General features: G+C 40.3%; 1 protein-coding gene across 5 annotated transcripts in view; it reads left to right on the forward strand.

Annotated features, from left to right (window-relative positions):
- The window catches only part of anapc1 (anaphase promoting complex subunit 1), a 36,902-nt gene continuing 19,224 nt past the window's right edge, over positions 1-17,678 (forward strand). The window contains exons 1-22 of one of the 5 annotated variants that reach the window (XM_047812649.1): positions 1-300; positions 1,878-2,119; positions 2,357-2,521; positions 5,107-5,149; positions 5,266-5,366; positions 5,753-5,835; positions 5,974-6,047; positions 6,333-6,481; positions 6,681-6,904; positions 7,200-7,409; positions 8,433-8,528; positions 8,699-8,789; positions 9,220-9,285; positions 10,300-10,437; positions 11,021-11,158; positions 12,251-12,311; positions 13,505-13,701; positions 13,814-13,888; positions 14,134-14,399; positions 15,078-15,169; positions 15,376-15,524; positions 16,605-16,683. In XM_047812649.1, the coding sequence (XP_047668605.1) occupies positions 1,904-2,119; positions 2,357-2,521; positions 5,107-5,149; positions 5,266-5,366; positions 5,753-5,835; positions 5,974-6,047; positions 6,333-6,481; positions 6,681-6,904; positions 7,200-7,409; positions 8,433-8,528; positions 8,699-8,789; positions 9,220-9,285; positions 10,300-10,437; positions 11,021-11,158; positions 12,251-12,311; positions 13,505-13,701; positions 13,814-13,888; positions 14,134-14,399; positions 15,078-15,169; positions 15,376-15,524; positions 16,605-16,683 (2,713 nt within the window). In that variant the 5' untranslated portion in view covers positions 1-300; positions 1,878-1,903. Of the gene's footprint in view, positions 301-1,441; positions 1,461-1,877; positions 2,120-2,356; positions 2,522-5,106; positions 5,150-5,265; positions 5,367-5,752; positions 5,836-5,973; positions 6,048-6,332; positions 6,482-6,680; positions 6,905-7,199; positions 7,410-8,432; positions 8,529-8,698; positions 8,790-9,219; positions 9,286-10,299; positions 10,438-11,020; positions 11,159-12,250; positions 12,312-13,504; positions 13,702-13,813; positions 13,889-14,133; positions 14,400-15,077; positions 15,170-15,375; positions 15,525-16,604; positions 16,684-17,678 lie in introns of those variants that run through there. The other 4 variants (XM_027165848.2, XM_047812651.1, XM_027165849.2 and 1 more) reach the window with 4 other exon arrangements.

Here is a 17,678-nt window from a genome sequence, read left to right on the forward strand (position 1 = left end):
ACTGGCATTCTACAGAGTACTGCATTAGAGTCTTCCTTGGACAGCCTTACATACATGTGCAGTTCACATGCGTTTCCGTGTAGCAGTGCAATCACTCGCTGTGATTGGCTGTTCTCGGTGCAGAGGCTCACGGGATTGCAAAGATGTCCGCGTTCTTTTGAAAGTCTGTTTTTACTTCATTTTCACTGCTTATCATTAGTTTTTAGTTAGTTTCATTATCGGTCTAGTACATTCTGGTGATATCCACTGAAAGAAAGGACGGGACTCCAAGACAAGAGCCAGACTATTCCTTATTACCAGGTCTGTTTAGCTGATAGCTTGCTTGCTAATAGTTGCTAGCTTGTTTTGCAAAAAAAAAAAAAATGCCGGTTTATGTCTGAAAGGCAGAACGTCTGCAACAGACATAAGAGCAGGTTTTTATTCAGAGTGTTTGTCGGGTCATGACATAAATAATTGTTTATTAAAACGACCTGTTAGAAAATAGTTGTGCATTGAAGCTAACTTGCTAGTTACTAAGCTAACAGCAACACGCCTCTGAAACATACAGTGTAATATTATCAGCTGGGACGAGACACTTTTTTTTTGTTATTTAATATTGTCAAGTATAATTTCTATCACTGTAACAGAAACTAGATCTACACATAACAGCACATTATGAGGAGACTCAGCTGGATGCTTGTGCATGCTGGGGGCTGCACAGGGGCTTTGGTCATGAGCATAAGTCAAATAGGTCTAATTTAAAACTCAAATCAAATAACTAACTAAATCAATCTTTAATAAAAGCGTTAAAATACTTATTAAAAGCTGAGAAAACTAGGTAGGAATTAAAGATAAGTATAAAAAAAGGAAAGCATTGTTTTTGTTTTTTAAAACTGGTATCAATGTTCAAGACCAAATTGAAGGATTTGAAACATTTGCTGTGAGGATAAATACATTCTGGGAGGTACGACAGTCCATCTCAGGCTACCCTGCACACTGACGTTCACATTTATTTAAATCAGTCTACTTACTGTCATGGTTTTGTCTAGAAGATGGAAACAGCACAGAAACTTCACAAAGACAGGATCAGGAGCTCCGGAGGATTTTAGACCCATGGCGTGTGAGGCAATAATGCTACCTGCTGTGCCACTGTGTTGTCTGGTAGTAATTAGTCATTAAAAAAAAAAAAAACCTTGAAAATGAAAGGAAAAATTTATTAATAAGATGTAACTTTGAAAATCCTTTCTCTCTCTCTCTCTCTCTCTCTCTCTCTCTCTCTCTCTCTCTCTCTATATATATATATATATATATATATATATATATATATATATATATATATATATATATGATATATAATTAAAGCCAAAAGTAAACGAAAACATAAAATCCTGTATTTACTTTATCTACAAGGTCAGAGTTCCAGATAAAATATACGTCTGTTAAGTAATGTTGCTGAAGGACATCTGCAGTAATTTTGATCAGTGAGTGTATTTCTGATGCACACGCTTGTGAAAAAAGAATAAACAAACAGAAACAAAATGTACTACATACACCTATTTATTTAGACCTTTACTGTATGGATTGTAGCCATCCATATTGAACTTGACCATTTATAGATCACATGACCATAGCACGTGTGTAGGCTATTGTTATGGGTTTTAAACTTAGCCAGCACTAGGTTTTATTTAGAATATAGAAACTGGAAACTCTTTCTCTGATAAGATATTTTTGGGAATTACATTTTGATTGTAAAACTCTCTAACATTAACAGTTTATAATGCTGTAATTATGAGGAAGAGTGGAATGTTGAAGCAGAACAAAACAAAAAACAGAAAGAAATCCATTTGTCGGGTCATATGTAAATATAAACATTCTCTCTCTCTCTCACACACACACAGAAATAAAATGCTGATATTGGGGACTCATGTCGAACGTGCATGAAGAGAGAGCTGCCATGATGATTGCCGCTGGGGAACTGCAGCCGTTTGTCCCGTTCGGCCGTGAGCACTGCCAACGCCACCCAAGCGCCGTGAATCTCCAGCTGCGCCAGCTGCAGCCTGCCCCCGAGCTCTGGTGCTCTGATGGAACGGCCGGATTAGTGGGCTCCTTGCAGGAGGTCAGCCTCCAGGAGAGAGAGAAAGTAGGTGACACTCTTCCTTCGTTCAAGCACAGAAATCTCTGCTCTCACACACCTCATTCACCTTAGAGTTTATTATAGGGATTAGTTGTCTTTGCTGTTTGAGATCAAATTGTAACATCCTTCAGACGAGAAATATGTATCATTTTTATTGACAGCTGATAGGAACCGCAAAAAAATCATTGTACAGCACAGACAGACAGACGTCTTGTGAAACACTTTACATTGATCTTTGCCTAGCAGGAGTCCTGGCAGCTGAGGAAAAGCTCAGCTGTGTTGAGTGATGAAGCCGAGTATGAAGAGGAGCTGTACGTAGCCGGACACATGGTCATCTGGAGCCGTGGGACCAAAAGTCAATCTTCATATGTTTACAAGGCTTTCACTGTGGACAGTCCCGTTCAGCAGGTATCAGTAATATGGGTTGGGAACATAATCACTTAATTCATTCAAAAACTTGGAGCAGTATATTAGGGACACATGTAGAGCTACACTGTCATGCAATTATCTAATCAGCTCATTGTGCGGAGCCTAAGCAGGGCATAAAATCATGCAGATACACATCAGCAGCTTTGGGTAATGTTCACATCAACTATCAGAATGGTTGTGGCATGGTTTTTGGTTCCGTATTTCTTGCTTAACTCTTAATCTCCAGGGATTTTTACACAGAACACTCTCTAGAGTTTACTCATAATGGTTCAATGAAGAGAAGACATCCAGTGAACAGATGTTCTGTGAACAGAAACCACTTTTTGATTAGAGCAAATTGGCCAGACTGCCTTGAGCTGATAGAAATCGAAAAGCATTTGAGATTTTGTAACCATTCTGTACAATTATAGTGATCAGAAAAGAATTTCAACATTCAAACCTTGAGGAGGATGGCCTGCTCCAGAAGAAGAAAACATCAGGTTTTGCTTCTGTCCACTGGGAACAGAAAGCCAATGTTGCAGTGGGTACAAACTCACCAAAACTGGACAGATGAAGACTGGGAAAACAGCCTGGTCTGACAAATCCTGATTTCTGCTGAGGCTCACAGGTGAGAGTTTGGTCACCTGTGAGCATCACTGGTAAGAATTTGGTGAATCTATGGGTTCATTCTACCAACCTTGCCTTGTCAACAATCCAGACTGGTGGAAGTAGTGTAATAGTGTGAGAGAGGTTCTCTTGGCACACTTTGGGCCTATTAATTCCAACCAATCCTCGCTTGAATGCCACAGACTATTAAATATGTTGTTAGCCATGTGCTTCTTTTAATGGCCACAGGTTACCATGCCTGCTTCCAGCCTGATCATGCGCCATGTCACAAAGCAGGACTTGTCTCAGACTGGATTCCTGAACATGATAATGAGTTCCATGTTCTTCTGGTAGAACGGGAGATTCACATGAAAATCTGCAGAGATTTTGTAATGCAGCCATGTCAACATGGAGCTGAATATTTTAATACAATGTAATACAGCTCTGTCTTTTTGTATAAGAGCCTCCCAACTGAGTATATATATATTCAATATCTTGACTTTAATATTCCACTCTTTCTAACAAAACCGCTACAGTTGTGTCAAATTGCAAGGGTATAATCCTGGCCATTCACTGATTGTCAGGTCTTGTGCCAAAATAGATTTGTATTTGGAGGTAACCTTAGTTCCCTCTTTCTTGTATAGTGCCCCAGTCTCAGCTTAAGAGAAGCAGACTCGATGCTGCCATCACAATGTTTCACCATGGCTAGTGTCCTTTTGGTGATAAACTTGTTTGTGTGACAAACATGTAGGCAAATGTGGATGTTTTGTGTTTTTGTTAGTAAGGGTTTCAGTCTACCCTACCTCACCCTACGCCTACTCCAGATATGCACATGCAAGTGACCAGTTCTTTTCAGATTCTCCGGCAGCTCCTTTAGTTTTGCAGTCGTGCTCTTCACAGTCTTCCTGATACATTTTCTTTTTGTCTTTTTATCACTGTTGGTGTCAAGTTCAGTTCTTGGTAATTTGACAGTGGTGGTACAAATCTCCTAAACACTATCTTTCTGCAAAGATCTCATACATATTCGTAAGCGCTTTGTAGACCGTTCCTTCAGTAGTCAGATGAAATCAAGACATACAACTCTTAAAATAAAACAAAAAACAAATCCATTATTTATTTGCTTTTTTAGACTTTTAAATGTTTCATTTTGTCTCCTGCAGCACAGCATAGCTGCATTTATGTGCCTTCTCTCTATTATTTGTGAAACTTGCTTGTATTGAAAGGTCAGATTATTATAAACATGCATCACCATTGTACACAACCAAATAAAGTTTAGGAGCTCAACGCAATATTCTTAATGTGTGGCAAGCCATTTTCCCCAAACAAGTTTCAAATGAGCATTAAACTTGTGCCAGCTATAATGTTTTAATACGCTTTTAACATTTAACTCCTTTTACTATGCAAGATGTTGGTGTATAGAGCCACCCACAGTCTTACTGCCATTATGTTTTGTTGATGGTGCAAGAACAAGATTCTTCATGGAGTCATGATGAGCTCTCAGAATTTACTCCATATTGTAACCAAATCACACATCACTATATACAGTAGTTTCTCCTGGAAAATACAGCCATCAACCCAAACCCCACCTACAGCATTATATAATATGTCATCTTCAGCGATCATTTGAAGACTTTGGCAGGAAGGAATTAGTGTTAAGTTTGTGGTGAACTCAGGAATGATGCTGACCTGTTAGTTCCTCAGGAGCTCTTGGTTGCTTAATTCCACTCAAATACAAAAATACAGAAAGGACATTATTTACATTTATATTATTTACTCACCAGCATCACACACATGAGGATGAGGTTCCCTTCTGAATCTGGTTCCTCTCAAGGTTTCTCCCTCATGTCAATGTCACAGTCACCTTTAGGTATAGGTGTTCCACATAAAAAGTACATTTTAGAGATAAAATTGCACACCAGTGTTGCTCCATATATACAACATGTAAAATGCTGTCTGTTGCGGAAACTTATCTCTTACAGGCCCTGTGGTGTAATTTCACTGTTCCTCAATCCCGGAAAGAGGGTAAGCCCCTTTTTCATTGTTGGCTAGAGTGACTACATATGTATCTTTTATGTATTTGTAAAGGTGAACCTTTAACACTTGCTTCAGTGGAGCTGTTCTCTATATTTATACTGTAGAAAAGGACACGGTTGAACAGAGTGTCTGCATCGTGCAAAGCACATGTGTGAATGTACACTCTGTGAGTGGGAAGGACTTCATATCCCCATTGCCGTTTCAGGTAAATCGTTCCAGGTGTACTGCTAAATTGTCATATTCATGCCATTATTTATTCCTCTTGGTACTATGCTAAAGTAATGGCAGCTTTACAATTGATTTGAAATCTTTTGAAAGTGTAATATAATATTCCAGAATTTTGTACCACTAAAATGCAGGATTGATTTTTTTTGTACTTCATTAATATGTCTTTGGATATTGGACAAGCTTTGTTTCTCATAGTTAGTGTATATATTCTATTAGCCTAGGGTAAAAAAAATCTGAGTTCACTAATAGTTACGGTGTTACATAATCTGTCACTAATACAGATAATTTTTTTTCAAGAATTAGCACGATGACATGTGATGTACAAATGTTACCATGGTAACAGTCTGATCATATGTAATTTAGGTCTCCTTTTTGTGGCCCACTAAGTTTGGATTGCTTTTTGAGCGCAAAAATGTCACATCTGATGCTCCACTGAGCCCCTCAAGGTACTGAGTTCTTAGTATTTCCTCTCATTGGTTTGTGGTGATGTTGGCAGTCCAGTTACATTCCCTGCATTTAATTAAAATAAGTTAACATTTATCTGTGTTTATATATGTATTCATTTGGGTTTTTTCCTTTGTCAGGGAGCCTCTTCCGACACTATTTAGCATGCTCCACCCTCTGGATGAAATAGCCCCTGTTGTCTGCAAGTCTACAGGTGAGATGCAGTCTCTTTATCCTCTTATGAGCTACAGTGGCTCCTGAAAAGGTGCCATGTTTAAACTGTAAGACATTAAAATGTCATATCAAGATATGAAATCTGAAATTCTGATCAACTTTCTCATATTCATTGTTTGATCTCAGAATGAATTGTGGTGTGTGTGTGTGTTTGGTGTTACAAATCCACATACATAAGAATCGGCCTTGATGATCCAATAATTTTGGAGGAGAGCATATATGGAAACATTGTCATTTAGCGCTTAACCCATTTGTCTTGCTGCAGCATGCCTGTTTGAGATGCAGCGGCTGCAGTATGTATCTGACAGCGCGCTTCAAGTGGTGTTCTCCTGTGCAGAACCCTCCATCATCATGACCTATGACACACAGCAGTGCAGTCATACTATCTGGTCTTTGCGCAAAGTCACACCAGAGGTAACACTGATCCAGCTATACCATTCCTGTTAACAATCATGTTCAGTTCCATACCTAAATGTAATAGCAGTGCTGTTTATCTGTCATAATTTGTAGGGCAATTTTAAGGAGCAAGTTCTGTTCTGAAATACTAATGCTGTATTTAGTTTTTCTTTCTTTATTTAGAAAATCTCTTAACAATCCTTTGTAAATGATGCAGGAGCAGTCTACGGTTTTGAAGTGTCCCAGTCAGGATGGGACGGCTCAGACCCCCACAGCCGCGCCCACTTTCCTTGGCACCCACCTGAGGAGCATGAGCCGGCTAGACTCCCCTGGCTCGCCCCTACACTGTCATGCGCTGCATAACCAGAGTCGTGTGCCCGCCTCTCCCTCACTGCACTCCCGGGCACATTCTCCCAGTATCTCCAACATGGCTGCTCTCAGGTGAGCCAGGCTCTACACAACTCATTTAAACACCTTCTGTCAATTATTGGCATATTTCCACTTTACTTTTCCTACACTCTACAAGTGTGATAGCATGTTATTGATATACAGTATATGCAATTAATGTGTCATTTTTGAAAGATGTCCACGTATCAATGGTATTAATGCAGATTCTCAGTATCAGAGCGCTAATCATTCCTCTTAGGCAGGCATGGCAATAACTAGCCATATTTTAGTGGCAGCAGTGTTTCCAACACAAGTGTTTTTCTTGTGCTTGTGTGTGATTGTTTATTAGCCGAGCCCACTCCCCTGGCATGGCAGCACCTTCTTTTACGGGAGCACAGCGCTTCAACATGTCATGCCACTCACCGTCAGCCCGCGGACACAGCCTGCTGACATCCCCCAACAGCACCCTGAATGAAACAGCACTAATGCCTGAGATGGAGCCCATCCTGCCTCACCTCTGCATTGAGCAGCTATGGACAGAGACTATTAGTTCCTACAGGTCAGACACTATAAAGGCTGGCTGATTGCACTGTGTCGTCTAAAACGGTTCATATTCTGATTCTAAGCTATCAACTTAAAACAGACCTTTTTAAGCACTTTTATAAAGAACTGTTTCAGGAAGCTTTTCATATGACCTCAGTGATCTCACAAAATAGGATCAAATTGCCTGAACAAATACAGTATGATGTAAAAATTCTTGTGAAAAATTCTTTAACCCTAAAACTGTCTGTAATATTGATATAATTAATTTGACTCAACACATTCATTTTGATTCTCATATTAACTCACTTACAAAGATTACTTTCCTACACCATGACTACATACAGCTTTACATATAGTGTTCAGCAAAGATCATATCTTTGTCACTACTTGCCTTGGCTACTGGCTTTCATGCGATAATTCATTCTTAATTACAATAAATTCAACACGATTTACAATCAGCCCACGTTCCACCCACTCTACATAAACGTCACCAGTTACTCGTCCCTTTCTGTATTAAGAATTCTTATTATAACCTTAAGGCCACCTGTGGTCTTTCACCACAGCACATTTCTGACTTTATTCATCCCTGTACCCCGGCCCACACACTTTTATACAGCGCTCGAATTGACTCAGAAGTTGAAAGTCATTTATGACCTTTGCGCCTTCGAGCTACAAACCGGGGAAAAAATATGGACGCCTCTAAGTTCGTTTTCTGTAAACAATATTCGAGCCACCTCACTGTGATGAGTGTTGTCTACTTTACTCCTTAAAACACAGAACTGTATAGTTAACATTACAGATTTAACAAGCTAATATACCTGTGTTTTGTTTACTCTTGATGCTTGAGGAATGGAAACCAAGGACACTTTATATTCTGTGTACCTGGGGTTTGATTACAATGTCCTTGCTAGATTGGGCTAGTCGGGTCAATGTGGTGATTGGAATCAGATAAATAGTGAATCAGGTTTCATCTAGTTGTTTTTTTTTATACCAACAAATATAATCATCATCATCAAAAGTCTAATTGATATTTGTTTAGGGAGAAGAGCTGCCAGGCATCCAAAGTGTTCATTACTTCTGACTTGTGTGAGAACAGATATCTGTGCTTCCTGGTTGAATCCCACCAGCAGCTCAGGTGAGCATACACTCACTTCCTTGCCATGATTTAAGAACGCTTTACGTTTTCATTCGTGATTTTGTTCTTTAAAACATTTATTTTATGCACGCTTTCCTGCTAGACCGAAGAATGGTTCTGGTTTTAGCTTTTACACAGCTTTCTTGTCAACTCTCTGGTGCTTCTTCTAGATGCGTCAAGTTTCTTGAAAGCAATGAAACTTCCCAGCTCATATTTGCTTCAGTTACCTCCATTCCGGCTAAAGATGCGGCACCTTTGGCGGTAAGATTTATAAAAGATGCATGCGGAAATGTAATGTAGCCTGCAGAATCAGTAGTAGTAGTAGTAGTGACTGTTTATAGGGCAGATAGAGATATTACATGTATATAGACTATAAGTGATAAAATGCTGCAGTTTTTGTGACTATAATTCTTAGGACAATTGGGCAATATAGGGATATAACATTTGCTATTGTGAGAATTTTTTTTACGTTGTTTGAACATATAAAAAAAAACTATTATTGTGTGTGTATATGTATATATATATAAAAAAATAAAGCATTACTCTTTTTGGCATTACTTTCTTTTCTCAATATCCTGCTATATATTGCATGTTAAATTTGGATTATATTGTAATGTTATTTCTATGTTTGTACATCTCCCACTCGTAAGTCTTCAGTTTCTAAGTGTGTACTTTCATTCTTGTTATATAGGACATAGATGCTTTGCTGGTATTAGAAAACAATGGCAGCTTGGTCTTGTACACCGGAGTCACACAGGTGAGCTAATATTTTCTCATGTTCTTCTGCTTCTACATTTTGGCAGTGTGCTTAATAAAGACTATCCGAAGAAACAAATTCAAACGGATCCTGTACCCCAGACTGATTGCCTGTAGATGTCTATAATTGTAAACACTTTATCCATGACCATAATCAGTTCAGTAGTAAGATTTACGTCAGCAAGCTTATTATTTTAATATGGCATTTGACATTGCTGCTTATATGAATAGGAAGGCACATCCAAATAGTGAATGAGTGAAATGTGTAAATGTGCCATAGTCATAACCGTAGCCGTCAAAGCTAGATAACAGTCCCCACTTACTGGTACTGAATCTGCTATGTAATCTTTATTTAAATGCCACACCAAATGAAACGCAGCACATCAAATGAATCTTGCCACAGGAAAGCTGGAGTTACTGACTGCATGAATATTAGACTTGTTTAAAATGCTGTTCTGTTAGCACTATCTCTACAGAAACACACTACAGCCATACAACAAACGATGCATACGTGCAGTAACTAGCCCACTCACCGTTGCAAGGTAAAAACAAAACAGCTGGGTTCTCGATCAGTGCTGTAATGTTTTATTTAATTTGAATTTGAATTTACATGTAAAGTCAGACTATATTTATAGAGCACATTGAACACACAAGAATTTGACCCAAAGTGGTTTACAATAAGAAATATAGTGTCCGAAGACAGTAAGAACAGTACATAATGAATCAATAATGAGTCAAAAGCCAAAGAATAAAAATGACTCTTAAGAATATAGCAGTGAAAGTTCCTGCATGGTTTACAGTGAGTTTTACAGCTCTAAGAGTTTGTAATAGTATGCAGTTCTCTGTAATTTGGCTGGAATTGGCAAGTCCCAGAGATCCTACAGAAGTTTTAAAGTTATAGCCGTGTTTATATTGTGAAGCTGATGCTCTTGTATTGCAAAACTAAGGGGGCTGATTTCATAGCTGAGGTGGTCCACAGACGAAGCTTAGAAAAAGTTGTCTATTTTCTCCTTAGGTGAGCAAAGTGTTTGTCCCAGGTCTTCTGTCACCAACCTTCAGTTTGCCAAACGCCCTGCCGCACTTAAACACCCCTTTGGAGAACGTGAGCACTCCAGCGAAAGCAACCGTCCACCATATGAGCAGGCTCCCAGAGGTACATAACGGGGACAACCTTTCCAGGGCAACAATCTTATTAACATTATTACAAGCTTTTTGTCTCATGAATTAAATTAAAATAGCAGGAAAAGTCCTGACTTGCAGACATTTCATAGTACAACAATAAATGCAGTTGTTGCTTACTCCATAGGTCAGAGGTTTGGATCAGTAGAATGATCCATTTAAATTTAGAGTTACTTTTAACACAAGTGCACCTTCATTAATCAAAAGCTGTCTAAAGAATGACATTGAAAAGCTTTGCTCTTTTCTCAATGAAGACAAAGTCAGCGATTATATTAGATTGATAATAATAACAAAAAGAAAACTGAAAAACCCGTAAGTAAAAGCTGACAGTGAAGGAGTTCAAATCGAATTGATTTAACCACTTAATATGTAGGAGAACTTTACATTACATTCGCTGTGGCTTTCTGAAAGAATGCTTTTCCATTTCTGGGCCACTGTCACAGTTGTATCTGATGCCTTATAACTTTTGTAGTCTATGGTGTCATGTTTTTTATTCATTTATTTATTTTTTATCATCATCCAAACCTCCCACACCCATCTCTTCCCACGGCATTTAGTCCGACATGCCTTCCCCGGTGTCAGAGATGAGAACAGTGCAGCATCATGAGTCATCGTGGCTAGAGGATTCTCCATTCCAGCAGGCAACGCCACATATCCAAGCCCTGCGAGACCCAGTCAGCAACCGCCTCACACTGGTCAGCCTGCAAACAGTACTCTCTTGCTCTCTTACACAATCACACACACACTTCTATTCCACTGACACGGAACTGGATACTTTGGTGCTTTGAACTGGGTGCTTTGAAATATATGCACCCTTTTGAATCCCCTAAATCTAAAAGCCTGAATATCTTTTAATTTTTCTTTTCTCCATATGTGAGCACTTATGCTTTCAAGTGGTTCAATCCATACCAGCTGTGTTCGAGGCGTGTAAATGTAGAGCCCACGTGTCACCCTGATCTTGTATTACATTCCATTTCTTTTAATTCCCTTGAGTGTGAGTGATATGTTCCCTCCATAGAAATAGCTGAAATGACACTTTCTTTACATACGTGGTATACATAACTGTGGACATTTAAAAATAAATATTTATTAAAAATCTCTTGATTGTGTAACCTATAGTAGTGCAGACAAGTGTTGTCTTGGTTCTCAATGAGTATGACTAAAATCCAAAGACTGTAAGGGACAGATGCTTGTTCGGAGGCATGAAGCTTTGACATCTTAGCAATCTTCTGATCAGGCCACTTGAACAGTGATGCTGACTGCCCTGTTCTTTATTAATAAGTGAACAGATGATCAAAATTGGCTATTGTATTCTGAGAGGAATGATGTGTTTCCTAATTCAGGGACATGGATGACTGTGGTATTGTCAGGACCCTAGAAATTCTAGCATCGCTGCAGTCCTAAATGATATTCTTCCTCAAAGCTCTTAACAACCCTTGGTTTATGATGTCCAGGCTGACATTATAGAAGCAAAATAGCGCGAATGTGTGCATACTCATCCTGGAGCACCAGGAATCTGTCACGATGTTGACATAATTATTCAGCTCCATGCTCTGTCTGCAAGGCCTGATTTGTCAAGACTGCTAAAGCATGTTTTACTGCCAGGAGTATTTTTCCTTTAGACCTGTCACAACAATCTTTATGGATTTTGGCTGACATGCCATTTCATTAAAGCTCTTATAACATAGCTTTAGGTCATTTGGGTTGTTACTGGATTGTTTCATAGACATTTCTGTTACCTGTTTTACCTTGTGTTGAGTTTGTCCTTTTGTCCAATTCTGTTCCAGGAGCTGAGCAATGGCTCAATGCTGAGGATCACCATTCCTGAAGTGGCTACATCAGAGCTGGGTTAGAACACAAACACACATACACACACACACACACACACGCTTGTCACAGACACTTATGAGATTATGTATTAGATTGCATCCCTGGTCCCACATTTTGTGTTCAATCACATCACTGAGCATCATCACCTACGCCCTCATATTTTCTAGCCTCGGAGCATGAATTTTTAATGCTGTTGTTTTAAATGCCTTTGATGCAATATTGTGTAATACAGAATTAGAAAATACCCCCAATGAATGTAGGATTTTCTGTGTGAACATGTAACATACAGGCAGCCCAGTCATATAGTCTGTTACAGCATACTGTAGTGTACTGTTTTCCCTTGTATGACTGCACTTAAATAGGATTTTAGATAAAACTTCATATTCAAGACTCTTCATATTTTCTTCCTCACAAATGAGGGCATATCATGACCCGTGTGTCCTCCTTTAATAGGGCATCTGGTTTAGGAAGGAAATCACGCCCTACTTCTAATAAAGTGACATTTTAACCAGCTTTGTTTTGACCTTTTGGAGTTTATTTGCCAATTAAGATACTGGCAGATTCATTAAGAGCCTAATTGCCTCTTGTGCACCGATAACGTGTTGTATGTTTGAATGTTAAAATTAATGCAATTTATTTTTATTTATTCTGAAAAATGTTGAATTTGTGCTTTGGTTATGCTCCATTTTTATGGTTCAGCATTATACAAAGGTTTGTTTAGCCTATCAGACCAATTCCATTTTTATGACCATTTATGATTAATTATGTACATGCACACACACACAACACAGATTTTCATATTTTATGGAATTTAAATTTGACCACGGACAAAGTTTCCATTTATTCTGCTTTTACAGTTAATCCTATTGCCCTCCTACCTTCAGCATGGATTCTGTGGGCCACCTCTGTTCATCAAACAGTCCCCTTTAAATCCCATATTGGCAAAGACCCTCCATTCCATGCACTCATCTATTTTATCTTTTTTTTTTATTATTACCATTCCCCACTCTATCTTTTCCCACCTACTCAGATCTAGCACTGTCATTATACCTCAGCTGCTTTCTTTTCAATTTGCTGCCTCCTCTGATTGGAACCTGCTCAACATAAACCTTTCACCGCCTTATTTTTTTAATGAGGATTGAAGGTTGCGTTACATTTGCTGAACAGCACGGGTTCAATTTGAGAAATTACTAACGCCTGTGTGTTTACAGTGAAACGATCCCTGCAAGCCATTCGGTTCATTTTGCCCAAAGACACCGCTATGAAGGTGCTGGTAAAGTGGTACAATGTCTACAACGCTCCCGGAGGACCCAGCATGCATCAGGAGTGGAATCTGTTTGTCACATGCCTGATGACACTGATGGGCTACAACACGGAGCGGCTGTCGTGGACACGGAACGTCAGTAACGTTCGTGTCTATGTTGTTGAGGGATATATGAGATGGCTGTTATTATTAGTTTAATTGCGTCATAGTAATGCGTGCGTCAAAGGTCTCGACTTATAAGCCTGTTTCTCCACAGCTGCTTTTTGAAGTGCCCCTCTCACCGGTAATTGCTCCCAAGAAGGCACGTCCAGCTGATACAGGGTCTGACGAAGTAAGTGGGGACCCAAATAACAAAATAAAATACATACATAAGATCAAATAAATAAGAACAAACTGATTATGGAATTGAATAAAGTTTTGATTAAAATACACTGCTTTTGAAACACTTGCTTTTGGAACTAACATGTCCATGATTTAAGAAAAGATTGAAATGAGTGAGAAACCGTTTTGAGCAGAGCAAATACAGAGCAGTCACTTTAACATTCAAACATATTCCATTATTTCTTCTCCATCAAGGACTGGGCATACCTCTGTAGCTCAGACTACCACAGCCAGGTGTCTGTGTATCCAGCCCCAGGCATGTCCAGTCTGCATGCAGAAGTGTCTGCTGGTATCATGACTGAGAGCGGGCCGGCAGCAGGGCTGGAGCCCTCAGCTCTGCTCTTCACCCACATCCCAGCACTTTTCTATGTGCTCCATCTGCTGTATGAGGACTTAAAACTGGACGAGCTCCAGTGTAGCGGCGCCCGTGCCCTCGTGGGCCTCCTCCAACAGATGGCCAGGTACAGCAACTTAGGCATTTATTGTAGTAAATATCAAATATTCCCTACTTTTCTGAACAAAAAGTGGAGTGAATCAAATAAAATGGTGGGGTGAGAAAAATGCTTTGCCATTTCAGTTAAGGTCAGAATAGTCAGATGAGCGATCTTGCCTAATTGTTACAGAAAAAATGTCAAGAGCCCGCTTTTGTATTCAACATAAACACAAGCTTAAGTGGGTCCTATTGTAAGTTCTAGTGGGTAACAGCGTGTAGGCTGGAAGCCCCACACTTGCCCATTTTCCGCTTTTGTCCCAAGAACCCTGCTTTATTAAGGACAAAGAAATTTTGTGATGCGCTTGTTTAAGTGTTTAATGATTTCAGCAATCACTTCCCTGTTGCTGTAGCTTTCACGAGTTGTTGAAATGTATAGAAACAATATTTTTAAGGGGTAAGAAATGAGGTAGTAAATGTAAAAATACTATTCAAACAGATTTTTGAGCCTGTTAGAAGATTTTGAGGTGGAATGCAACTTATAAACCTGTTGCAATAAGCACTTATGTAGAATATTCCGGCATGAAACCATCGCCTTGTATTATAGAGTGGTTTTATAATCAGTGTACGTATTGATCACCTGACCTGCATAAACAACCTGATCAGACAACTTCTTTCTCTAATCCTCTTGCCCTCCTCATTTCATTAGGGACCTGGAGCAGGAGGAATACATTGATTTGTACTGGCGTGATTACCCCTCATTCATCAAAAGCTTCAAGGAAACCTGCAAGATAGATCGGGGTAAGTACCTGATCAATGGCTCGGGGTCCCCTCATTAGCAGCAAGGCATCTCTACTGAGTTAACAATGAATCAAACAGCCAAGATGGGCAATTCTCTGTGTTGCAGGTTTGAGGGTTGGACAATGCTGAAGTTGTTACTAAATTAATACTCTGTGTGTGTGTGTGTGTGCGTGCGTGTGTGTGTGTGTGTGCGTCTGTCTCTAAAGCTCAGATGGAGTTGATGAGCTGGCCAGCATACTTGAATGGCGAAGTTCCATGTGTATTTGCGTGGCTAAGCAGCTGTCTGAGGGGACAGGAAGTGCCCCCATTTCCATACCTGCCTGGCATTTGTGAGAGGACCAAACTGATTGTGTTGGTAAATCTGTAGATTTCTTTTTTTAAGACCTCAGCCACACATCCATCCAGATCTCACAAGACTGATGAAAATATAAATGTTCAGCATGATTTTTCAATTCAAGATGACAGGATTAAATCATCCAAATTGATTGTACATATCTGTAGTAGAACGTGTCATTATGTTAAGGTTCTAGATATAATTATGTTCAAACAAAGGAAACATAATAATAAAGGTCAGTTCTCAGGACAGAACTCTGATCTTGTCTCATGCCCCTATGTTCGGACATCATGTTTTGTGGAAATGTCAAAAATTTAGAAGATACAGCACCCTTAGCTGATTATAATGGCATTTTATTAATGCTGCTGCCTTCCTGAGGCACCGGAGTCATGCTCAAAGTGTGTGTGTGTGCACGTACGTGCCGTCTACTGTGCATATGTCAATAAGTGGAAAAAATGAGAGATGCCTCTGTGTTTGCATTGGTAAAGTTTTCCTGCTGTAATTTAAGCCATGGAAATGGAGGGCTGAATCACTGGGGTGGGGGTGGGCATCTCTTCCCATCAGGTCGAGTGAGATGACGCACACCGACATAGAGGTGTTGACAAGCCACCGTGTAATTACGAGCTACGTGTGCCCCAGTATCTGCCTCTGTTAACTCCATTTAAACCTCTGTGAGGTCTGACCAAAGATCAGTGTCCATTCAATCTCTTTGAAACTATCGCTTGCTTAAATGAATTTCAAAAATAAAATAAAAATAAATAAAACCAATTGTTCTAATGTTCTTATTTGGAATTGTTTTACTTCAAGCGGAGGTTTCTCTTTTCCTTAAACCGATACGACATTCAGAGATAGCATTCCCTTCTATTCTGTGGTTAGTGTATACAGTAATGTGGTCGATGACTTTAGTCTTGGTTAGAAGCAGTGCATATATGCTATTTCTCGCTAACATAACCAGAATGACTTTTAATGTCATTGCAGCAGAAAACCGAAACCACACGGGTGCTGTCCCACTTTTAATGACAGTCATTTGCACATTTGTTCATTTTTTTCTCTCCATCTGTCTCCCCTTCTTTTTTCTCTCTCTCTCTCTTTCTCTGGCAGAGCTATGCGCTATATGTAGTGGAAGATGAAAATGCGGTTTCATCTAATGTGTCTAAGTACCTGTCCCGGCTCTCTGCAGGTGAGCTGTCACTCTTCTGATGTGTGTGCATGTGAGAGAGAAAGAGAGTGAGTGGAGTGTGTGAGTGTGAGTGAGTGGAGTGTGTGAGTGGAGTGTGTGAGTGTGAGTGAGTGGAGTGTGTGAGTGTGAGTGAGTGGAGTGTGTGAGTGTGAGTGAGTGGAGTGTGTGAGTGTGAGTGAGTGGAGTGTGTGAGTGTGAGTGAGTGGAGTGTGTGAGTGTGAGTGAGTGGAGTGTGTGAGTGTGAGTGAGTGGAGTGTGTGAGTGTGAGTGAGTGGAGTGTGTGAGTGTGAGTGAGTGGAGTGTGTGAGTGGAGTGGAGTGGAGTGTGTGAGTGGAGTGGAGTGTGTGAGTGGAGTGGAGTGTGTGAGTGGAGTGGAGTGTGTGAGTGTGAGTGGAGTGGAGTGTGTGAGGGAGTGGAGTGGAGTGTGTGAGGGAGTGGAGTGGAGTGTGTGAGGGAGTGGAGTGGAGTGTGTGAGGGAGTGGAGTGGAGTGTGTGAGGGAGTGGAGTGGAGTGGAGTGTGTGAGGGAGTGGAGTGGAGTGGAGTGTGTGAGGGAGTGGAGTGGAGTGGAGTGTGTGAGGGAGTGGAGTGGAGTGGAGTGTGTGAGGGAGTGGAGTGGAGTGGAGTGTGTGAGGGAGTGGAGTGGAGTGTGTGAGGGAGTGGAGTGGAGTGTGAGGGAGTGGAGTGGAGTGTGTGAGGGAGTGGAGTGGGGGTGTGTGAGAGGAGTGTGTGAGTGGGGGTGTGTGAGAGGAGTGTGTGAGTGGGGGTGTGTGAGTGGAGTGGGGGTGTGTGAGTTTAGTGAGTGAGTGGAGTGTGTGAGTGAGTGGAGTGTGTGAGTGAGTGGAGTGTGTGAGTGAGAGTGGGGGTGTTCGTGTGGTTGTGAGTGGGGGTGTGTGAGAGTGGGGGTGTCTGTGTGGGTGGATTGCGTGCGTGCATGTGCGTGTGTGTGTGCGCTCCAGTTATAAAAATTTCTCCTTGGTTTCTACATCAGAGATCA

Source organism: Tachysurus fulvidraco, chromosome 4, assembly GCF_022655615.1.
Source record: "Tachysurus fulvidraco isolate hzauxx_2018 chromosome 4, HZAU_PFXX_2.0, whole genome shotgun sequence".
Lineage (NCBI taxonomy): Eukaryota > Metazoa > Chordata > Actinopteri > Siluriformes > Bagridae > Tachysurus > Tachysurus fulvidraco.